At 36.1% G+C, this 26,337-nt stretch overlaps 1 protein-coding gene across 1 annotated transcript; it reads right to left on the bottom strand.

Annotated features, from left to right (window-relative positions):
• Positions 1–1,126: 1,126 nt before the first annotated feature.
• LOC145679118 (uncharacterized) lies at positions 1,127–2,248 on the bottom strand. Its single transcript, XM_081749714.1, has one exon. The coding sequence runs from the start codon at positions 2,246–2,248 to the stop codon at positions 1,127–1,129; it is 1,122 nt and encodes a 373-aa protein (XP_081605840.1).
• Between the last annotated feature and the right edge of the window lie 24,089 nt (positions 2,249–26,337).

The following is a 26,337-nucleotide window of genomic DNA, read 5'->3' as shown; positions in this document are numbered from 1 at the left end:
AAAAATCACTTTAGCCCTAATTCGCAGATATATCAAGTTATTACAATAAACATATCACTTAATAGCTACTAACCATTTTTATTTAATCCTTTGAAATCACCTGACTCGTATCCAGTTATCGTTGATTTACATCTACAGCCATCTATTTCATGTATATCATGTAGATAATAATGTTTACCATGACAACATGTCATGTCAATAATAATGTTTTTTCCTTTTAACTATATATAGGCTATATGTTTTATTATTGCGCCTCTGATCATGTATTGACAAAAACAGGTACAGATTAACAATACCATTATAACAAGAATATATCGTTGTATAAAATGTCGCCCAGAACGGGAATTCTGTAACAGTATTACAGTGGAGGAAAGAACCCTGGATATTTTCAAAACATTCACTTTTTGAATAGCCCTCGTATTAATTATTATTACATCAATATAAGTAGTCTTCTCTTCTCTTCTTTCTCCATATGTATATATATATATATTAATTCATTCATAACAACATTTTATTTTATTACTAATCACATATTAGAAAAACGTCGATTCATTAAAAATATTGTTTATGGGTCTATTCAAAGTTATAACTAACTGATGACTTACACAGAGTTACTAGTTAATTGTTCCTTCTTACATCGAGCGATAACATCCATATACGAATAACATTATTTACAATTAAGATCGTTATCATATCAAATGTCAACAAGATCAGAAGGCAATAATTACATTTAGAAGCTTCAATTTAAGATCAATGTCATGAATTTCAATTTAACACAATCAAATCTCTTTTGAACACGTAAGATAAAATAAAGATGAACAAAACAGTAGGTATATCATAAGAGAGAGACTTAAATAGTATGAAACACAAATATTAAGTAATGTACATAATATTAAGACATATGCTGACATAAATTGAGTAACCGCGATCATAGACATAAACTCAAGATTAAATAACATAAAGTAAAATACAATAAATCGGTTCACATTTCCATAAAAATATTTTGTTTTTCCCCTTCTGAACAAAATGTTATTATTCAAACAAAGTACGGATAACAAACAAAATCATAACGTTATTTAAAGCAAAATTACTTAAATACAGCCTTCTCAAACTCCGTAACTCAAATCTAAGTTACATGGCCAAAAGATTCAGTCAAGCTAAACGAGAAGTCACAAACAGGAATACAGCCATCTTCAACTGCCTGGTTCAACGTATCTATGCCAAGAATTTGAGCACATTTCTTAGCAAGAATAAATCCAATTCCTCCAGTGGCACAACACACATCTATGAAGGAAGTTTCTTCGTCAACTTCAACCACTTTCGCGATGGAAGTATAAAGCTGCTCGGCTCCGGAAGTATTCACTTGAAAATAAGAATCTGGAGATACTCGGAAATTCACGTCACATATAGTTTCTTTCACATATTCTTTCCCGAACAACAGCTGCAGTGGCGGAGGTTTCTCACCTTCTTCCTTTTCAGTGGAGATCTGGAAATAGAGCGATGTTACATTCAAGCTGTTACCTTCCCTGTTTTGGAAATAATCTTTCAAATCATCCGTAATCTTCCCTATAGGCAAACACCTCAGAAAATCTGCAAGTCCTTCATTCTTCTCTTTTCTTTCTTCTGCCCAACCTGCTAAATTCAGATTCCTACTCAGCAGCAAATCCGTCAGTCGGGTGAGATATTTTATTTCTTTAGTCTTTTTCTTCAACTGTTCACCATAAGTAACATCCCACAAAGGTATTGTAGCCTGTTTTATTCTATCTTCTACAAGTAACTCAACTTTCGCCTTTTTAGAATCCTTATCAACAGAGTTTTCCAATTTTCGCTTACGTTGATCAGTTTCGGCAACTTCAGCTGACAGAACTCGCTTCTTCCAATGGTATCCATTCAAGGTCTTCACTGCCATCTGTTGGTCTTCTTCAGTTTTGAAGATCAAATAAATCCAAGAACTCGCTCTTTTCGGCGACCTAATAGTATGGCTTCCCAACTTCAAATCGTCTGTCAACAATTTCTTCAATTCCCCTAACCTGTATAATCTCGGCAGACCTTTCACTTCAATTTTGAATACGCCTGTAGTAGTAGTGGTGGTGGTCTCCTTGGCCGGAGATGATGGTTCTTCTTTAATTGTAGCATCTTCCGCATCACCATTCACCACAGGTTCAGTTGTTTCGTTTTCATCCTGTTCTTCAATATGTTCATTTCTTCCATCGACCTTCTTCTGACCTTCTTCCGGTTGTACTTTCATATTCATACCAGTACCATACACTTTTTCAATCAATACTTGCAAGTTCTCTTTCAAATTATGCTGTAGCCGATCGAAATTTTCATGGATACCCTGAACTCTATCTGCAAGATATTTGTGTTGAGTCAATAATTGTTCGAACTTTTCATCGCTCGATTTTTGTATTTGTTCTAACTTTTCATCGCTCGATTTTTGTATTTGTTCTATCCATTTTTGCATCTGTTCCATCTTTTCATCGTTCGATTTTTGTATTTGTTGATTCGTCTTTTGCATTTGTTCCAGCTTATCAGTTAACAGTTGGCTAATCGTACTAACAAGGTTAGCCTGGCCATATTCAGGCGTGTTTTCTACTAAAGTACTCGGTACATCCATTACGTCAGGATTCTGCATATCTCTAATCCTTTGTATTTTCTTTCCGCTTCTTAAAACGGTGAAATTCATAAAAAGGATATACGTTTGCAAATATACCTCGTCCTTACTTCTTTTCAGAACTTTGAGGTAAGGTCCCGGGTTTCGGCACCAGATAAAGCGAATAAAAAAATCACTTTAGCCCTAATTCGCAGATATATCAAGTTATTACAATAAACATATCACTTAATAGCTACTAACCATTTTTATTTAATCCTTTGAAATCACCTGACTCGTATCCAGTTATCGTTGATTTACATCTACAGCCATCTATTTCATGTATATCATGTAGATAATAATGTTTACCATGACAACATGTCATGTCAATAATAATGTTTTTTCCTTTTAACTATATATAGGCTATATGTTTTATTATTGCGCCTCTGATCATGTATTGACAAAAACAGGTACAGATTAACAATACCATTATAACAAGAATATATCGTTGTAAACCATACGTAAGGACTTCTACAATGCCTCTGGACTTGAAAAAGAAAAAGAAACTGGACGAAAAAGCTCAAATAGGAGAGTTATAACGCAATGTACCATAAAACACCCGTATGGTACAAATTGTACCATAGGATCTCCAAAGGGTTACACGTTACTACTGTTAGCTTCGTGAATAGGTTTTCTTATTGTTCCTTCTAGGTGTAGAATATGATCTTTTTCAAACATCTTACGTGTTCGTTAGTGCTCGCCAATATTCAAAATATGTGAAATTTAGCGATCTGTATTACCATTTGTTTATTTCATTATTTTAGCATTTATATCGATATGCTCAGTTTGTTAATAAAGTTCACATTCCATATTTCAGGTTTATTTCAGGGCAATTTTACATCTTTGTACCAAGAGGCAGCTCAATGTGTTAAAATGTCTTGGGCTACCTCCTTTCCCCTAAAAATGTGAACTAATATTCACATGTTCATATTTCCAGGTTTACTTTCAGAAAATGCTTAGCACTCTTGAGTTAGGTACTAATTTGTGCAAAACAAAAAGTTGGACACCAGTCAAGTCCCCTCCCGAAATTGGGGGAGGCAGTGCTCCCTTACACCACCCTTCCGTCTTGTTACGGCACTAGGAGTTTTATGAATCCTGATGCAGGGACGACCATGTTTTCAATGATTTTGTATCCATTCAGCAACGGCTGCTAGTATAGAACAGATAATTAGGTCCAAATGAAGATCAATACTACAGTGAGAGCAGCTAGATCCATTTTTTCCACTCTTGAATAAAATTCACAAAACATGGTTACTTCCCTTTCTAGTAATGCTACATGATTTGCTATATCTATGCGATGTGCATTGTTAAATCAGTGTACGAAAGCATTTTTTCTCGCTACAAGTGAATGTCGCAACAGATCAACGAAAGATACAAATATCTACCAAGACAAATTACATAAAATCAATAGATTTCGTTCTGAAACAATCACAGGAAAATATGGATGTTATCAATATTGTTGTTTAGTATGTGGAAAACATTTTAGATATCAATGTTCAGCTAGGAGCGCACAATGTAGGAATTGCAGTGGCGTGGCGTGACACTTTCACAGTTGTTACCGGTTGTTTTTACAAGTATCTCTAGTTTTTCAATATCAGAAAATCTAGTTCTTTTTTTCCTTTTAGCGTATCAATCATTTTAGACTATAGGCATTGACAACGATTTTTCAGGGGGGAGTCAAATCCTACTTCATTTACCTTGATCTTTTGAAAAGTGTGACTCTTCAGGTTCTTCCATTTTTACTAAATATAATCGAAACCGTCTCTCAATGAACTTAGATATTCTTCAAAGTCATTTATTGCTTTCTGCAAAAACTTACATCATGAATTTCCTTCTGTAAGATAGTGAACAAGATTTCTTTTCTTGATCCTATAACATAAAACAGTTCAAGTAAAAAAAATGAAGTCAAAACTTTGAAGGGTTTGGTAGAATTTTGCTGCACGAACTCTGGTTTGAGAATCTCATCCGTCGATATTTTCGTCATGGATTTAAAGAGTCCTAACAGTTCATCTTTAAAGCTATACAGCACATCATTTATCCTACTTCTATAGTTCCACCTTGTGTTTGAGGCTGTTGGGATACATTTGTTGGCTACACAGGCCTTTAGCCAGACCAAAAATGTGGGGGGGCGGCTGAAGTTAAGGAGCCCAATCCAACCTTATTATATTCCATCACCATTTGCAAGCCCACTATGAAAATCTTAGGAGGCAGCAAAAATTTAGGGAGACGCGCCCCCCTAAACCCCCCTGGATAAGGACCTGTGACTACATAGTCTAAAAGCAGCATTTGTTCTTTTTGAACACTTTGAGAATAAAGAAGCAAGTCACGATATAGTTTTAGAAAAAATTTACACCGTTTTGTACAGTCAACGGACTTTTCTAACACAAATTAAGCCTATGGGCATGACAATGAATATATATATATATATATATATATATATATATATATATATATATATATATATATATATATATATATATACTTCTGTATTTTGTTTAACAAGAGGCTGCAGTTCCCTACCTCACCAACTATAACCGAAGCTCCATCGTATGTTTGAGCAACAAGTTTTCCGTATTGAAAACTAGTCAGACTGTCAAACACAATGCGAGACAGTCAAACTACGGTATAGTGAAGACGATTGCACCGTTCTTTTTCAACACATCAAACTGCATCAAAGTGCAAATTCAACTACTAGGCTAGAGGCTAGAGGCTGGAAATTTGCTAAATCGAAAGTAGGTATTCTATACTAAATTAAAAACAAAATATTTTCAACTTAATGAGCATAAATCTTAAATAATAATAAATATACGAATTAGAAGGGGCGCCGGGAAACATCTCTACTTCTCTCTAATTATCATTACTATGAAATTGTATACTGTTAAGACAATGAAATAACTTTACGAATACGGAAATTACAGCCAAGTTTCCATACTAGGATTAGGAAGCAAACGAAACAGTATAGTTGAATCAAACTGCCAGCTCGATCCTCTATAGCGAGAGGAGAGCGAGTAGAATAAACATGCTGATGATATTCTAGATTCTCCTTGTTTTGACAAGGAACGTTCCTATTTTTTCCTGTTCCACTCAGCCGAACGGTAACATAAGGGCCATTCCGAACGTCCTAATACGAGCGCGCAAGATGCTTCTGGCCCTGGGTGGCACGCTGAAAGGTACTTCTGAAGTGAATGACCGCTATCGGGGTTCGCGTTACCTCTGAAATCGATGGTATCAACAAGAATATGTTCCTATTTCGCGCTGGCAGTATAAATGCGGCATAGGCCGTCCGAATTAAAAAATAAAAAAAAGGAAAAAAGAAAACATGTAAACATCTTCCCATGTTGATGATGAAATTTAGAGACATATGAAAACAACGAAAACTGTCATATTTTTTGCGTTACCGCCGCTAACAGCGGTAATATGCACTACACGTCCCTGAGGAATTGCAACAAACATAATCATTTTGCACACTATTGTTAAAAAGGTATGCAAATAGGTACATAAGAAGGATCAATGAAAATGAAATCTTTGAGTTTTACGTCCCACGGTTATGCCGGTTAGGCTAAAGGAAACGGTGATGATGAGTGATGAATGAAAATGGGGGAATGAAGAAGGTGGGAGGAAACGGGAGAACCCCGAGAAAACCCACGCACACGGTGTTTGTCCACCACAAAGTTCACTTGGCGGGGGCTGGGATCGAACCCGGGACCCCAAGCACCAGAGGTGAACGCTGGGCCACCGCGGCCCCTAGAAGAATCAATGAGTTACCTGATGAAGATATTCAGAAGGAAGACAAGATCTTCATCCTCATTGAATTACAGAATAATGAGATGACAGAAGCAAATACGAATGTAGAAGATAAACGAAATTTTAGTTCAGTGGAGATTTTATGTTAAGCTCCATTCAGGTAGCCAATACAGAGAAGAAAATATGTTCACTAGTAATTAATCGAATTTAATTGGTAAAACGAAATTCAGAGGTTAAACACGAAAATCTTGAACCAGTAAATCGATAACAGAGGAATCAGGTCTGTAGACACACCGACAAACAGGTAGTAGAAACGGAATACCTTAATATGAGTCAGGGAATACCTACAAGGCCAACAATAATAGAAGGAAAGAATACAAATAAAAGAAGTCCAAAACAAATATGGTAAACAGTTGAGAATAGAAAATAATGTTACGAAAGAAAGAAACAGAAGAAATAATACAGAAATGTAGATAGTGGAATGATAAGGATGTGTAAAAATAAAAGAGAAGGCGAAGATATAGAGGAATTAGTCAAGAAAAAAGATGTAGAGCATAAGTTTAAAGAAATGATGTAAAAACATGATGGATGGAGGTCTGAAGAATTCATGCAAACCGTTGAGACACAGGTGAAGAAGAGAATCAGAAAGAAAAGAAATGCGTACAAGTTTACTTTTGGCGCACTACTAGAAACAATTGTTAAAACTTATAATTCTTTCACTAATTTCCTTCTTATTGTCCCCTAAAAGGTTTCTCTTGGCGACATGAAAATGTCTCACTTGGCATAGATAAAATACAGGGATGAATAATTAAATATTATAGTGCAAAAACTCAAACGAACCTGTGTTAGGTGGCCATTGAAACACGAATGCTATCCACTCGGGTCAGGGAAGAATAAAGCTGGTGGCCCCGTACGCTAGCGCGGGAGTGCGTCCGAAAGGAACAAGTCTGTCAGCAGCCGGGAATATGTGCGCAAACCAAGACGGAAAGGAATGGGTTTTATTCAATAGCACTTGTAATGGTTTCGTACTACGATGATCTGCCTTTTCTCGGCACAACAATTTTTATATTGGACCTTATGGGGAGAACATTGCTACCGAATTTCCTCAGTTTCTAAGGAACTAGGTATCTCTAATGGGAAAGAAAAATTTTGCAGCATTCTACAGAAGTTTATTAACAAGTTGAAATACTTAAATTGTATATTTGTTTGCTAGTTTAGCAGAAATAAATTATTAAAAAATAAATAAATTAGTTTCTTTTTATACAAATTATAATATGTCTAACTTTGGAACCAATTATGGTAGAAACATCAACTTTTTTTTTGTTTTATTCCTTGAGAAGAAACGACTCTAATAGTTTTAATCACAACCATATCTGATACGCCAATTAAAAAATAGTATTTTAATATAAGTATTAAAGTCCACCTGTCAAGAAGTTTGACGAGGGTAAGGCATCCGAGCCCACACTTTTCTTCTGTTTTCGTCCCGAGAGATATGAAGGGACCGTTTTCACAGCAGGTGTCCATGCGAATGTAAACATCCTGTCCTCACGTTCAATAGCCCAAGTTCGGGCACTTTCTCTCTCTTTTTTTTTCTCTCTCTTCCGAGGAGGTGTTTCTACCCTGTAAGAAAATTATAGATATGTAGAGAAAATGGTGATCAATTATTTCTGATAGCCAGATGAGAGACAAGCATTCTAAAATGCCTTCGAATTCCAAAAATGTATCGACCATAACTTTACCATCTGGTTATTTTCAAGAGGCAAATGTTATATTATTATTATTATTATTATTATTATTATTATTATTATTATTATTATTATTATTATTATTATTATTATTATTATTATTATTATTATTTTTACTTGGAGTTAGAGTGCAAAGCCACGAAGATACAAATGGCTCCATTGGCTAAACATACACATAGCTGCCCCCATTCAGAACATCCCTTTGTGCGTTAGAAAACATGCTATAACAATGCGCCCCTCGCAAAAATCTAATTCAATTCTTATTTACCTCAGTAGCGCTTACTAATAGCGTAAATGCTATAAATCAGGCATTTACAAGTAGGAACAGGGATTGGCCGAATCACAGAAATCTTACTGTCGTCACGGGCTGTAAAAGGTAATATATGACATTTTCAGAAGAAATAATTATCGGATAATTTAATAACGGACAATTTCGCGGGCTGTATAAAAGAACTCGGCGTGTCAGATCCGGCCCTGTAAGGACTATTATGAACGGAAGGTGGCAGTCAGTAGTGAAAGAATCAAGATAATTGAGGAACAAACACGTGATCAAAGCCTAACTGAGACTTGGTTTGAGGAAAGAAAAATCCGGATTACTGCATCAAATGCAAAAAGGATTGCTTGCAGAAAACAAAACACTAGTTGTGCAAAGATAGTGAAGGACCTGGTGTACCCTAAGGAATATAACACTGTTGCGACAAATTGGGGGAAAGCATACGAGGCTATAGCACGAAGAAAATATGAACAGGTTCTAGGAGTCTCTGTTATTCCTTGTGGTCTATTCATAGATAAACAAAACCCCTTCCTAGGGGCAAGTCCTGATGGTGTCGTTTATCCAGATAAAGGAGAACCATATCTCTTGGAAATAAAGTGCCCTTACAGTGCACGATTTTGCGAAAGTATCGCTGAAGTTTGCGAAAAAATAAAATCCTTCTGGCTACGCAAGAATGAATTTTTTTTCTCCCAAAAAACCACACGTACTACTACCAAATTCAACAGCAAATGCTTTGTGCTGGAATGAAGAAGTGTGATCTTTTCGTGTTCATCCCTGTAACAAGTGAGATACCAAGTAATCAGAATGAAAATTATGCCATTATAACAATAGAACGTAATGAAGACTTCCTCAATGACCTTGTGCCAAAACTGCGATGGTTTTACGTATATGAAATGTATACTACCAGAGCTCGCTGATTCTCGTGTGTTTCGTGGGCTCCCAATCAGGGAACCAAAGAGGCCATTCACGAAAACAGATGACAATCCACAAAAAAGGTACAAAGGAAGTAGTGATGTGAACCTCGGTGTCAGTAACAATAAAACTATTTAGTGGCCACAAATATAAAGCATATTGTAAGTATGTACTGGGCAGTGTAACGCATTCATAAGCACAAGTTTATTTGTGAGAAACTGTCACTTTGTGTAAATATACAAATTCATATATCACTCAAATATAAGTAGTACATGGGAAGAACGATGAAAGCCACATTTTCAGTCAGGTTTGGTTATGTTCAGAAAATGTTTTTTCTGCACCAAAGTATATAAAATGGATGGTGAACGCAGGTTGTAGTTCACTCATGGGTACATCCACGAGTGGATTACAACTTATTGTTACCACCCGTGTTATATATCTTGGTGCAGGAAAAAAAATTCTAAACCTAACAACCAAACCTTACTAAAAATGTGATATTCGTCATTCTTCCCCTGTACTACTCATATATAATTCATCACAGTAAACATTTGCAATAACGTACTGTTCACAAAATATTACTCGTATTCTAATGTAAATATTGTAAATAAGTGCATGGATGTCATTAGTGAATAGTCTCAGTAGGTTAATCTGCATACAGAAACTGCAAATCAATGGTTTCATATGCCTACAGAGGAACCTTCCATTGTAAAAATAAAAAGGTAACGCATCATGGATAGTACCCCTCGGGTGGTGTGGAAATCTATCCAGTGTTTTCTGCATATATATATATATATATATATATATATATATATATATATATATATATATATATATATATATATATATATATATATATATGTATGTGTGTGTGTGTGTGTGTGTTTGTATTTATGTATGTGTGTGTCGTGGATGAATAGTTACGCTCATCCTTTATAATCAAGGAGTCCCTTGTTTGATTCCCGATGAAGACACAAGTGGTTCGGATCCTACGTTAAGCTGTAGGTCCCACCCATAGGACGTCATCATTCTGAAAGTATGTTCTTTTCTGCGTATCCTGCTTCTTGTTTCAACTCTTTAGGATAAATCGAGACTAACTGACAGTGCGTAGTCTTAGCGGGGTAAGCGCGGAAAACGAAAAAGTCAAAGAAAACAGGGCTTTGCTCCCTTATCCCCATATAACAATGCACAGTATGGACAGCGTTCCAAATGGGTCTTATAGGAGCTATCATGGCAACATTTTTGTATAAGACAATTGGTGTGTGTCGCCTGCTTGGTTGTCTGGGGACAAAAAAGGGCAAACATGTTTTTCAATAAATAAATAAATAAAAGAAAACGTGCATTTTTCAATTCCCATATCCTCGTCCTAAGAAGGCGCTTAGCGCAACGAGCCTAAACTTTAAATGCTCTGAAAGTTTGTTCTTTTTTGCGTATCCTGCTTCTTGTTTCAACTCCCTAGGACAGCGATGATTTCAGGGGTGATTCTGGGGGGGAATTCTCCCAAGAGCTACGAAATTCACCCTCGGGTGCTTGAGATCTTCGCAGAAATTTCTGTGGAGCACGCAATTTTTAGTCGCTTTCCTCCCTGTGCGTGGTGCCTCCGGAGGAAATCATCTGAAATTAACACTGCTATAGGATAATTGGAGATTGGCTTACAGCGCTTAGTCTTAGCGAAGTAAGCACGAGAAACCAGAAATATCACAAAAAACAGGGCTTTTGCTCCGCTGTTCCCCGTGAAAATGCACGGTTTACACACAATACAGGTTGGATCTAACAGGGCTATTTAGAGAACGTCTTATAGAGCATTTGGTGTGCAGTGTTGCCTGCGGACAAGGAGGCAAAACCGTGTTTTTCATTAAAAAATGGAGTATTTTAAATTTCCCTCGCCCCCTCAGGAGACACTTCTTCAATGAGACCGTATCCTGCCTCTTTCTCCCATTTTCTAGGCTCTAGGCCAATTAGGACTGACAGGCATTTGAATAAGTCCATTACTTGGTTGCCTAGTAATTAGCCATCATATTGGCTGCCATATTGGATTTAGACAAATGTCCTCTCATGTTACCATGTAAAATATGTCTTGTCGTGATGACAGCTACCAGAAAAAGTAGGTTTTGTTTAGTCCTGAGGAAGTACGCTACATCCTAGAGTAATGCGTGCATATACGCATTTGTAACTTTGTACAGTTAATCGTTAGACAACAGTGTTTCCAGGTTGTAAGGTTTCTAAGTGGCAATAAACAATGCCATATTTAAATTCATCGGACTCAGAAGCCTATAGTTTGACACCAAAATTATCTTTCTAAGTGCTTTGGTTCACGATCTCTCTCTTTATATATATATAGGCCTATATATATATATATATATATATATATATATATATATATATATATATATATATATATATATATATATATATATATAGAGAGAGAGAGAGAGATTTACGTAGGGTGGCGGCCATATTGGAAAATGACGGCTACCAGGAAAACACCTCAAATTTGAAATATATTCCCAAGACATTATTTAAAAAAAAACTTAGGGGACATTTTTTTTACGGACACCTATATATGGGGGCCAGGACTTTACATTGTCGGAATCCTGTCGGGGCACCCCTCTGCCCCCCTTCCCTTCGCCACTACTGTATGCTATAATATTTGTCCGGAAGGGAAAAAAATCCCAAAATAACAGCGTTTACTGATATATACTGTTCTTCCCGCGCACTCTAGAATGCATCTTGATGAACTTCCATCCAGAGGTAACGGGGAAAAGAGGATACTTCACACCACATCGTCCAGTCTCTTAGTATGGAACCATTGAGGGAGACAAACTCTATAAAGCTAACAGTATTTGGCAGCTGACAGGTAATCTCAGAAACTGGTCGAGAACCTGTTTCATTCAGACATCCACCCCCCATCCTCCTCCATTTCACCAACCCCCGCCCTTTCCGCGGCCAAGCTTAGAGTGGGGCGTGACTTACCCTCGTCAAACTTTGACAGGTGGACTTTAATACTTATATTAAAATACTATTTTTTAATTGGCGTATCAGATATGGTTGTGATTAAAACTATCAGAGTCGTTTCTTCTCAAGGAATAAAACAAAAAAAGTTGATTTTTCTACCATAATTGGTTCCAAAGTTAGACATATTATAATTTGTATAAAAAGAAACTAATTTATTTATTTTTTAATAATTTATTTCTGCTAAACTAGCAGACAAATATACAATTTAAGTATTTCAACTTGTTAATAAACTTCTGTAGAATGCTGCAAAAATTTTCTTTCCCATTAGAGATACCTAGTTCCTTAGAAACTGAGGAAATTCGGTAGCCATGTTCTCCCCATAAGGTCCAATATAAAAATTTTTGTGCCGAGAAAAGGTAGATCATCCCGTTAAGGATTTTGCCATGAAAATAGAACCTTTTTAACAAATGTTTCCACAACAATATTTGTACTTTTCAAATAAAATTGTGGATTATGTTCCTGGTGTGGGGGCTGTAAGGTTCCGTACCTGAGGTGTAAGCAACTACTATAAAACATGCTTCATTAACGAGCACGTGTTTTTTATTCAAAACATAATCACCAACAGACGGTGGAAGGAGGATACCAGAAAGACGCGCAGTTGGTTCCGAAAGAAATCGAAGATGGCCAACCCTCTCCTCACGAACTTTCTTTTCAGAGGACAGCCATAAAAGAAGACCTCAAGTGGACAGAAGAATGAGTTCCAGTACTGGTCGCTAATCTTTCTAAACTATTCCTGAAATCGTTTTGTGTTAAGGAGATTTCCTTAAATCCAACTTCTGAAGCCGTAATAGGCAAAGGATATTTCTATAACTACCTACCCCGGAGCACGTATAAGCAGAGAGATACAACTATACTATCTTCAAAAACTACGATAAGTAAGAAAGATTCCTTTAAATCACCACCCTAGGCCGCTGTAGGATAGAAGATTTTACCTTTCAATCTTAAGCTACTTATCACCATCGACTTCGGTAGAGGCAAAAGCATTACAGCTAAGCCGCATGGTGTTGCTACTGTCGTTGCAACCATAACACCGATCTGAAAATAAGCTAGCAATTATTTATTTCAAACTAATTTACGGCTTTGAACTTGTTCCAGAGGCATAGCGAAACGTGTGTCGCATGGATATTGCTCTCAATAGATTTGCGTGCACCGAAATATATTCACTGAACCCTCAGATATTTACAAACCCGACTATTTGTCAGCAAACTTGGTTTGTGTTGCAAGATGATACACTAGACCTACCTTTGAAGACCCACAATGTTCAACTTTATTAGAGGTTGAGGAAAATGGGGATACTTCTTGTTTGTCGTCTGCAGCGAATCCATGTTCTCCACATATGACCGAGAAATCAGAATCTTCTCGTCCATCAAGTAGTAAAGAGGTCTCTATTAGTGAACAGTTATAGTCACTGACGGAAAATCGCAAGAGACGTTTAGCGTCACGCACAAGAAAAAGTGAGTAGAGCGCGATACCATATAAGATGCAAATTGAAAGAAAAAGTGACTTTAGCAAATGAAGTAGCAAAGTCAGGTCTCAACAAGCTATTGAGCCACTACACAGACAATGAGAGAATATTAACAAGAAAGCCCCACTAAATGTATAATTTGTGGTGAAACGTTCAATGAAGGCTGGGTGTACTGTGAATTCTGCAATGGCTGGGTTCATGAAACTGCACCTCAATTGAATGAACAGATATCCATTACACGTTACCACTGTTAGCTTCGTGGATAGGTTTACTAATTGTTTCTTCTAGGTTAGAATATTATGTTTTTCAAACATCTTACGTGTTCGTTAGTGCTCGCTAATATTCAAAATATTTGAAATTTAGCGATCTGTATTACCATTTGTTTATTTCATTATTTTAGCATTTATATCGATATGTTCAGTTTGTTAATAAAGTTCACTTTCCATATTTCAGGCTTATTTCGGGGCAATTTGACATCTTTTTACCAAGAGGCAGTTCAATGTGTTAAAAGGTCTGGGGCTACCTCCTTTTCCCTAAAAATGTGAACTAATATTCACAAATTGTCAGTGGATGAGTGCGAGGAAACTCATGTTTCCACCGGGACATTATGTGGACGGATGATGCGACCTTCAAGAGTAATGGAGATGTCAGCATACACAACGCACACTACTGGTCCAGTTTGAATTCTTTTTTTGAAGTGTCTACGTGCACTACGAACAGAGAAAAATGCCTGTGCCGGGTGGACTGATAGTAGCAATTCAACTTCAAATAACAGACGTAGATCCCAAACCGCAGAATTTAACGAAAAGTGTTTCCCGTTTAAGTTGTTTCTATTTCAATAATATTTCCAAAGAATCGAAATTGATACCAATTTCCATTTGAAATTTTGGAGTTGACCACCGTGGATGTATCCCCACTACGCCACTTGATATAGAAGCATCACCATTGATTCTTCACCTATGATTTGCTCATTCAGTTTTTTGTTGTTTGAAGTGTCTGCGTGCACTACGAACAGAGGAAAATGCCTGAGACGGGTGGTATGAAGTGGCAATTCAACAACAAATAATTAAGTAGATACCCAAACCGTAGAATATGATGAAAAGTCTTTCCCGTAAAAGTTGTTTCTTTATCAGTAATACTTCCAAAGGAGTCGAAATTGATATCAGTTTGCAATAAAAATTTTGGAGATGATCCCCTTGATGCATTTCCGCTACGCCACTGGATATGGGAGTATCACCATTTTATTCTTCAGATACGATTTAGTCATTCATTTTCTGTTTGAAGTGTCTCCGTGCACTACGAACAGAAAAATGAGTTTACCGGGTGGTCTGATAGTAGCAATACAAAAATAACTGACGTAGATCCATAACCGTAGAATTTAACGAAAAATGTTTCCCGTAAAAGTTAATTCGTTTTGAATATTACCTCTAAAAAACGAAATTGATACCATTTTCAATTAAAAATTTTAAAGTTGATCCCCGTTGGTGTATTCCCGCTACGCCACTGGATATGGTGGTATCACCATTTGATTCCTCATGTACCATTTGGTCATTCATTTTTTTGTTTCCAGCGTCTACGTGCACTAGAAGCTGAGAAAAATGCCTAAGACTGGTGGTCTGATACACCCTCTCCCCCTACCTACATTGCGCCGTCAAACTAAAATGATAAAAGTCATCCCAGGTCCGAACATCATCCATGTTGAAAATTTGAATGAGATCGGTTTGGTGGTTTCAAAGTTATGAAGTTTTACTAGTATATACCCGCTTCGCTGGGTGAAATGAAAATTTTAAATGCACAATTCCGTATCTCATGTGTTTTGTACCCTGAAATATGCTGTTTTCGTTTTTAATGGCATCGAATTAAAGGGCATCGAAAATATCATTGATCACGTCGGTGACCCCGAATACCATGTATTCGACGCTAATATTAATCATTTTCGATCATTTTATTATCTCCCCATCTCCCAAGCTACGGGGCTGAGTTTGGTTTCAAACGGGATCGGAAGTATCATTCTTCATCTCAGCTACCCTAAAAACTACGGATCAGACACTAATGTCGGATAATTTTGAACATTTTTATATATCCCCCCTCCTCTTTTTTCATGTTGTGGGGCACGGCATTGGATGTGTCACCGGTCATCTCAGTGACCCCGGAAACTATGGATTCGACACTAATATGGGTTATTTTTTTATTTCCCTCTCCCCGCTCTCCCAAGACGCGCGGCTGAATTTGGAATTAACACCATAAGAAGTGTCATTGTTCATCTCGGCGATCCCAAAAACTATAGATTCAACACTAATTTCGAATAATTTCATTTAAGCGCCCCAGAAAACTATAAATTCTACTGATAGTGGACATTTTCGACCATTTTAATATATCTCTTTCTCCCCCTCCTTCAACTTGTGGAGCTGATTTTGGATTTAAACCGGATCGGAAATGTCACTGTTCATCTTAATGATCCCGAAAACTATGGATTAGACACTAATATTGGTCATTTTCAATCATTATTATACACAGCTCGTCCCCCCTCAACCTGCTGCGGCATACATCAAAATTGTCACTGTTAATCTCAGCAAATCCTAAAACTATGGATTCGACACTAATATTGGCCATTTCCGATTATTTTTTAATGTTTATTCCCTCCCCTACCTTGCAACTTCCCCCGCACCATCTATCAGGGCTTAAAACTTGGATTGTTACAGCATCAGAAGTGTCACTGTTTCTCTCATCGACCCCGAAAACTATGGATTCAACACTAATATTGGTCATTTTGATCATTTTTAAATTTCTCTTCCTTCCCTCTCCCCTACGTTGCATTGGCAAAGTGAGTAACCTAAAGTAATCCCTGCCCGAAAACTCATGTATGTTGAAAATTTGATTGAGATCGGTCGGATGGTTCAAGAGTGATAAAGTCACAAAGGCAGTCATTTTTATTTTTTTTACATATATATCCCCCTCCCCTATGGTGCCTCGTCATAGTGAAATGATAAACAACACCCAAGGTCCGACCCTCATACATGTTGAAAATTTGATCGAGATTGGTTGGGTGGTTCAAAAGTTATTAGTTTTATTAATTTTTATTCATACGTTCCCCTCTCTTCCCCCTTCCCTAGGATCTACCGTTAAAGTGAAATTACAAAAATGTTTCCAAATCCGAACCTCATGCATGTTGAAAATTTGATTGAGATCGGTCGGGTGGTTCAAGAGTGATGAAGTCACAGTCATTTTTATTTTTTTTACATATATCTCCCCCTCCCCTATGCTGGCTCGTCATAGTGAAACGATAAAAAGCACCCAAGGCCCGACCCTCATACATGTTGAAAATTTGATCGAGATTGGTTGGGTGGTTCAAAAGTTATTAGTTTTATTAATTTTTATTCATGTCTCCCTCCCCACCCCCTTCCCTAGGATCTACCGTTAAAGTGAAATTACAAAAATATTTCCAGATCCGAATCTCATGTGTGTTGAAAATTTGAATGAGATCGTTCGGATAGTTCAAGATTTATTAAGTTACAAAAATAGTCACTTTCAGTCTTATATAAATTGAATTTAATATACCCCCCTCCTTCTCCACTCATACGTTGCTCAGTCAATTTTAAATCATAGAAACGATCCCAGGCCTAAACCTCATCTATGTTGAAAATTTGATTAAGATCGATTGAATGGTTCGGGAGTTAAGAAGTTTTATTTATTTTTATACCCATTCCCCCTCCCCCTCACTTTTACCGTCCAAGTGAATAGCCTAAAACCAGACCGGCCTTGAACCTCATCCATGTTACAAATTTGATCGAGATCGATCAGGCGGTTCAGCAGATTTAAAGTCACAAACATAGTAATTTTCAATTTTATATATAAAGATTTACTTTTATATACACACCTCTCCGTCCCCTCTCCCTCTCCTCAATTCTAATAAAAAACATTTTAGACATAGGGTTATTTTTACGTAATATTCATATCCGGGTTCTTACTGTGAATAATTCCTTGCCATAGCTGGTAATTTTCTTTAACATTTCAACAAATACTTGATTGGCAACAATGGTGAACGCTGCTGCAGGGAGTTTGAATTGCTCTAGTTCCTGCTTGGAATACACACGTAGATGGCACTGCGTCGGAATACACACCGATCGAGAAACGAAATTTTTCAGTCTGAACACACACTTTACACACTCAACCGGCTGTATCCGTATAAACGAGCGGAGTCAAGAGAACTCGCGGGGGGACCCCTATAAGGGTCTTGAACGCTTTAAAAGTAAAAAACATTTCGAGCAACCACTAAAAAATGCTCGCTTTGCAAAAGTTGCTCACAAGGCTGCTGTGTAGACCGATCGACCTACAAAGATTGGCGGGTTCACCAACGCACACACACACACAAACACACACACACATACATACATACACACACACACACACACACACACACACACACACACATGAAAGGTGATTTGAAAGTGTGGAAACACCTTAATAATAGTAAACGCTGCAAAATGTAACCAAAGTAACAAAGTACTTGAAAATAGAGATGAGGGAAATGTTTGCGGACATATAACACTGACGTTTTCTTCACCATCTTGAATTCTATGGAGTTTTCTTAAACAGAAATCATAACGTGTAATATGTCATTTTAATAGCTGATTTTCATATAAAATGAATAGCACTATTATATTTGCTTTAGTGATAGGATAATTGCAAATGATTTTAACCGTCGTCATCTAGAAAGAACTCCCATCAGCAGTAGTATTGTGTTCAAACTGCTGAAGAAATTCAAAGAAACCGTATTTATGGATAATCGACCCAAAACGGGTAGACTGTGTATGGTGATAGACGGGACAACAACTGTGATAGTGTTAGCATCATTCAGTAAAAGTTCCACGAGGTTCACGCGTAGCGGAATCCGTGAAAGTAATGTTAGTCACATATCAATCATGTGTATTATGTCAGTGACTAAGTGGCAATCTTGAAAGCTGCAACTTCACCAATACCTTACACAAGATGACTCAGATCATCGTCTGGAAGTTGCTCAATGGACTACAGAGCAACTACGATAAAATTCCACATTCGCTTCTGACGTATTGTTTGCTTTGCAGACAAAGTTCAACAATATATGTTCTGAGTGAGGTTAACAAGTAGAACGTGCGGTACTGATAGAATAATGGTAAATATTGGTTTGACGTGTGGGCGCCGGCTCATTTAATTAAAAGAATTATGAAGTAATATTCGAAATTAAATTATCCGGGGACCAACAAAACCTCACAACGGGTGAAAATTTCACCGTTGTCGGGCAAGGTAGCTAACAGCAGGAATACACTTCCTGTTACTCACTCAAAAACGCAGATAAAACACATGCAGGGAAAGTTAACAGTTAATGGCATGCGACTATTAACTAAGTGGATGATCGAAAGCAACAGAATTGAAATCACAATGTTTAATAGGCTCAGTGCCTCAATTTTCTAAATATACAATTTATAAAAGTATTTTACAGTGCGAGAATATTTATTCTTCTCTCTTTTGTTAAAAGAAAATATTTAACTAAATATACGTCCAAAAATTCGCCCACTGTTCCTACAAACTGTGATACTTATAATTGTACCCGTGAAGCACGTGTTTTCCACTTCTTTCTTCACTACGAGCTCACTACTTGCTCCTCCAACACTGAATTCCAAGTTCTCACCTACTCCTGACGCCGCCGAGTACGAAGTGGATGAGTCTCTCTCGCTTGACAGATGACACTTTGACACTTTGAGCAAGGTTTTGCATGACTGGGAACTCAGATGCATCTGACAATCGACCAGAACGGAGAACACATTTAGCACGTCCTGTAGCAGTAAGTGATTCTTGCCTCTTTTGTTGGGGGATACAACAAAGAAACAGTCATTTACTTTGTAATGGTAAGCACAGGAGCAAAACGTAATAGCCCTATTCAATTTCTACGAAAATTGTCTATTAAAATGAGATAATACATTTTATAATTTCCATTTTAGACATTTTCATAAAATGAATATGTCCATTGATCTTTTATTGTGCTATAAAATGCTTTAGAACTAGCTGATTGCGAAAAACATTTCCTTCAGCTCTTGCGTTAATTCTAACTATTTGAAATTTGCGATTGAATTTCGGTATGTTACTCGTGCACTCAAAAGAATGACGTCAATATTTGTCATCTGTCGGTTCTGGGGGAGTTGCCTGCGCTGCATAGAAGCGAAACGACTTACAGAAAAATACGATGCATTCTTTCGAAGTGTCTACGACGTTGCTAATGAAATGAAGAATAAAAGAATAAAGAACTATGGGTTTCTTTGAATTAATTATCTATTTGTTTACAATCGAATATCTAAGGACATGGTTATAGTGTACTAATTTGCAAGATTCTACAACAAAGTATCTAACGTATATACTGATGTATTACTCAATAGTTACGTCAATGCATTGTATTTGCTAAACCACTTAAATATGTAACTAGTCTTACTTTTCTTAGCAGCACAATTCAATCAGTGCCTATGAACATAATACTTATCCAATTTTTGCAGTTCCTTTAAAAGCTGAAATGTAAGCTATACGTATACACACACACATAAAGGCTGTTGTGATAATAATTTTATTTAGTATCTTTACGCAAATGGGCATAGTTTGCAATTCGAGTTAATACACTAATTAATGTCCTCATGTCTGAGTCACCAACTGATCTTACCATTCAGACGAATTTTATTCACACTTAAGAAAAAAATACTGATATGAAGGCACTATGACTTGATAGAATGCTAATTTCTGGTGTACAAATTTGTCGTAGGTTCGATAACGAATGTGTTCAAAAAGCGAGCCCAAAGAAATTTACCCGGGAGAAAACATTTCCTCAAGTAAAAATAATTTAAATTTTCTACTGAATTCAATACTAGAATGCATGAACTTAAGATGATAGTTATATCAACGAGCTCTCTAGTAATTCTCCAGTAATGTTATTGGAGAATGTTATTGGAGTAACTACTTTACACATTAACAATATTATTTCACACTCATTTTTCAGCTCATGGAACATACGCATATATTGTTTATATTAGTCCATGAAATGTATATGATTGATATAATTGGTAGAGTTTGGTAAGTAGTGGTCCATGTGAAAATTTACAGATCGACTGAAGTACTTTGAACACATGAATTAACATTTCAATCAGAAAATAAATAAAAATGATAGCACAGTAATGATAAAAAAACTAGTTCCAATTGGCTGATTTGGATGAAATTAAATACAATTTCTAATTCCATGCCCTACATTTATGCCGTGTAAACTAAGAGAGGCGAATGATTAAATAAAGTGAATGATTATAAAAGATTTTGTGAGAAGATTACTAAAGGAGGAAACGCTAAAGCCGCGAGAAAACCCACTGACATAATGTTGTCCACCAGAAACTTACATGGCCTGGAGAGTGCTCCACCATTGATTCAACGTGTTCTCTGATTACTGAACGAGTGCGAATATTTGTGATACGTCACGAAGAGTAATATACATAATATTCTGTTCTAGTGAGTGATATCATAAGCGGGAAACCAACTTAACACTGATTAAACTTTTTAAAAAAGGGCTAAACTCTTTAAACATTTGAATTTATGACTTTTGTTTCTTCGTGAACCTCAGAAAACGTACAAAACGCTATACATTCACGAACTGATCTCTTGCAAGTGTACTACCACATATAAACATTATATTTCCGTATGTCCAGAACATTATTTCCTGGGATATTGTTGAAAAGAAAACAAAGTTGAGATTCCAAAATAATACATGTAATACATGATGAATTTCTGCTAATATCCCCCTTGTCCAGGCTCGAAAAACCCCTTACGCGAGGTATCCATGGCGACTGGAAATACGAGTCTGGTTCCTAGATAATTTTAATGCAAAATATGTGGGCTCATGTATGAAATTGAATTTGTATTAATATAGTGCCTAGTTTTGAGAATTGGTGTCTAGGTGAGAAGAAAAATTCGAGCAATATTCTTGTTTATGATCTCTTTCAGCAGCCTTACTATTACTATACTAGTTTGCCTTTAATTTCTAGCTTTCTTCAGCTTAAAACCACCACTTTGACCACGAAAACATTTTCCTTGTGGAAATGTAGTAAAACAGAACATGCTACGAAATACGAGTAATTATAGCATTCAGATACAAATACTTCTGACAATGTTGTGTGCTGATAAATTGGTAATGTGTACAGTAAATGATACAAACAAAGGTATTAAGAGCTTATTGGTGCAGAAAGTGCTATATTTATAGCCGTAGTACAATATAATGGAGATTCACTTTACATGTATGCCGACAAATTTTCAATTAGTGCAATTTACAGTGGCAGCAATGTGTAGATGACAATACACAAACTATGAGCCAAGTTTTGAAAATTAAAGTTAAATTTGTGGCAAAAATGGTGACCTCGATATTCTCAATCTGCATTTGATTTATTTTGAATTTGAATTGATGTAGTAGTTAGACTCTTAATGTTTCTGGTCTAATACAGTAATAAAATAATTCTGCATATATATGAAAATGACAAAACACTACCGATGACTGTTAGTGTACTTTAAATTAGAGAAATAAGTTTTCACATGTTATTTGTATATACAGTTAGCATTTTACTAATTTTATTTACTAATTTTATTACCTATCTTGCACAATTCCACTGAATTTATTTGTAGTTTACATTGAGAGAGAAACATTAAATGATTTCCTGAAGCTTTCAATATGGCTTAGAGAAGGAAACCAATGTATGACGTTTCACCAAAACATCATCATGCTTTTGCTGCAGTGACGTAAGCAGCGCATTATTGCATCGTTTGACGCTCTGTATCTCTATAATTAAGATTTTTTTCTTAGATTTTTTGTTATGTGCCATTTGAAGACTAGTTTTACAGGATGGAATCATTAAATTAAAACTTTTGGTCAGAAAGGAAACGACAATTTAGGATAGTGTACATCATTGTGATGTGTCCGAAAATATTTCTCCCCATCTATATTCCCCACTACATTGTTACTTTCGTTATATTTGACAGTATTTGGCATATTTAGCAAATGAAAACATTGTGGCAGTGGTGGAGACAGATATCCAATGCACATAATATACTGATTTCTTTTTGAGCCCGTAAAAATATACGTAACATTACTGGACAGAACTTTCCCTTTTACCTACGGACGCGGAGAGTCTTCTTCTTACCCCAAAGGCTTAGTAACTTTTTCACAATGGAGAGGAATGATTTTCTGTTCATACGTACTTACCACAGTTAAAGAAGTACGCTGATATTATAAACGTTGTGACAACGAAGAGCTCCAAATGGTTTAGCAGTTACAAGCAAATTTCGAACAAGAAATAATGACAACAGGGTACACATAGCAGAAAACTATTGCAGATTTTTCTCTAAGAAATTCTTAAGTCGTCATAATTGGAGAGTTTTATCTGTATTTCAGAACTTAAAAATAATATTATATGTTCTTGTTGCATTACTTTTAGTTCAGGCAGTAAGCGTATAGTAAGGGATATTTTTTTACAAATGGATGACGCACACTTAGGGATAAAATTACGACATATACAGTATATGAACTTTTTGTTGTTCATGCTCATATAATCGCATCATACAGCGATACTTTCGTTTCTATGTAGAAGAGTATTCCCCCATACTTCCAGGAACTCGAACATTGTGTACAATCAAACACGTACGCAGGAATTGATTTCGGAATCTCCAAATTCAATATGAGAATAAATTATATTAAAATGTGCTGTTAATTCATCCCTAAAATTAGATTAAAGTTCCGGATTTCGGGGTTCGATTCGGATTCCCAGGGAACACTCCTTGTGTACGTCCCTGTATATAATATTTCGATATTACTCTGTATATAATTTTCATTATAGCAAATATATTCATTGCATAATGTATATAATTACCACATGAACTATGGTAGTTAAAATAACTCACTGTAACGAACAAAACTCATTTAGAACAAGTAATTATATCTTCGAACAGTCTCTGTCATTCATGGATTTCTCTTTATTTAAATTAAAGTAGATTTTTGCCTAATGAGATTGTATACATCTATTGCAGGATCTTGATTTCTTTTTTTTTCAGATTCGTTTGTTCTTGGTGCTATGCGAAAACACCATGATTGTCGATGTAAACCCACCTGTGACGAAATAAATTTTATTGCAGTTGAAGAGAGAGGACATCAAGTGTAATAATATTTACACATATTTTATGGTAGATGTAAAGGACACGTGTTTCAAATGACACATTGATCAAAATCAACTACAAGAAAGTAATGTTAAAATGTTTTACATTTGATGACTCCAATTAATGATTTCTGTTCCTGTAATAAAACCAAAATCACATCCAGGAAGAAATTAAAAGTCGACTGAAAACAGAAAATTTGTGTTATTATTCAGTTTAAAATCTGTCATCGCGAATTCTGTCGAGGGTATAAAACGATAATCATATCTGTTGTGCTGTATGGTTGCAAAACAAGCCCGCTTACTCTGTGGGAAGAACGGAGAATGAAAGTGTTTTGGGAATAAAATCTTGAGACGAATATAAGGACCCAAGAGAAACGCGAATAGGGAATGACGGAAACTTGATAACGAGGAACTGCTTAATTTATACTGTTTACCAAACATTGTTGGTATAATCAAGTCATGGAGGCTCAGGTGGGCAGATCATGTAGTCAGAATGGAAGAAAGCAGGAACATTTTAAAATTTTTAACTGAAAGTCCAACCAGAAAACGATAATTAGGAAGACCTAGACACAGGAGGATTATATTAAGATGTGTTTCTCAGATATAGGAATACCAAGTAGAAACTGAATCAATTTGGCTATGGAAGTTAATGGAAAGCTTTAGTGAAGGAGAATTAAATCTATGGGTTCCATAGGCCATGGAGTTAGTTAGTTAGGTCACTGGAACAGATGGATAGTTTATTATTAATTCAGCTCCAACTGTTACATAAGAGAGTTAAAGCTTACCCGCTAAAGCAGACTGTATGAAAATTATTCAGGGGCAGACGTCTGTGATGAATGCTCGGGTTTATGGATGCTGAATACCCATGCCATTAAGGCATTAATTACATTATGGCAACGGTTTATATTGTCTTTTTGTTTTCTTTGAGATGATTTCACTGTTTTTTTCTTCAAGTTTGTCTAAATATCCTTTGCTTTCTAAAAATGAATTTATATTTTATGTAGAAATAATCATACTTATATCTGATAATTAAATATTAAAAATTATATATAATAACATTTATATATCACGAAGTAAGGAATATTTGAATAGAGTTGACAAGGAAATCAAGAAAATCAAAACGTTAAAAGTATACTTTATTTCAAACGGAACAGGAGAAGAAAAGAATTCTCCACATAAATCAATGGCTTAACAGACAAGAATGGCACACGTATTTAACACCATTACTTATTATAATACTTGGTATTACTATAGTAGGCCAGTAGTTTCCAATTACTTCGAAGATGCAGACCAGTTTTTATTTCTAAGGCAAGGTACAGATCCATCCCTTTACATTTCGGCATTTGTATAGTAATAGTAGTTGAGAGGTACGTAATATTAATAACAACAAATAAATTGCAACAACATGCAGTACATACCTATATACGGTCCATGGTATTATTTACATCTTTTATAAGTTGTATAATATACATAATGCCATGAACTATCAAAACTCCTTTCAAGTGTTCATAGTGGTCTGCAGACTACCAATTAAGAAAAAATGCCGTTTTAGTAGATACTTGTATTTGTATTACAACGCTCAAATGTTTGTCATATAGCATGTCTTGCTATTTTATCTTTCTTTTTCTTTCATTCTTTAAATTTTTTGCGCCGAGAATCGCATAGATTTGCTTGTGTTCATGCGTGGGGAAAGTTCAGTCGGGATTGCGTCTAAAGGTTTCCTGGCTGTCGGTAGCGCCTGTTCATTAGAAGCTCCTACTTAAAACTCGACAGCTCAAGAGGGCCAGGAGACATATAATGTGGTCCAATCCGTTCGTTTAGTAGAACAGTGGTCCGTCGGGAGAGGCGATTAAACAAAGTTTAACACAATAAAAATGTCCATTGTGACGATAGATACTGCAACTGCTACAGGTCTATTACAGTATGGAAGATGTTAAATGGCTGATTGGTTATCAGTAGTAACCAATAGCTAGTTGCCAAGTGCAATTGTCCTAATAAGTGTATTCTATATTGAATGGGATGTGTAGAAACTTTTTAATTTAATTTGGTACGGTTTCAAATGCTTTATCCTAAATAATAAAGATCTTCTTAAATGGATCTACGATAATGCCCAACTACAGTAATTTCTTCTTGATGGCTTGCAAGATCTTTGAAAACATGAAATCTTTTATGATTATATGATCACATGCAGAATGAAACCAAAATCTTTTATCTTTTCCTCTGGAGGTTCATTGGGTTGTGGGTGAAATTCTAGTTGGTTATCTTACTAGTATAGGTAGATCTACCCCATAGGATTTATCGTCAAAAAAGAAATACAAAAGTTCTTATCCGTT

This window comes from Thermobia domestica, chromosome 1 (assembly GCF_964235325.1).
Source record: "Thermobia domestica chromosome 1, izTheDome1.hap1.1, whole genome shotgun sequence".
Lineage (NCBI taxonomy): Eukaryota > Metazoa > Arthropoda > Insecta > Zygentoma > Lepismatidae > Thermobia > Thermobia domestica.
This window is presented reverse-complemented; position numbering and strand designations above follow the sequence as displayed.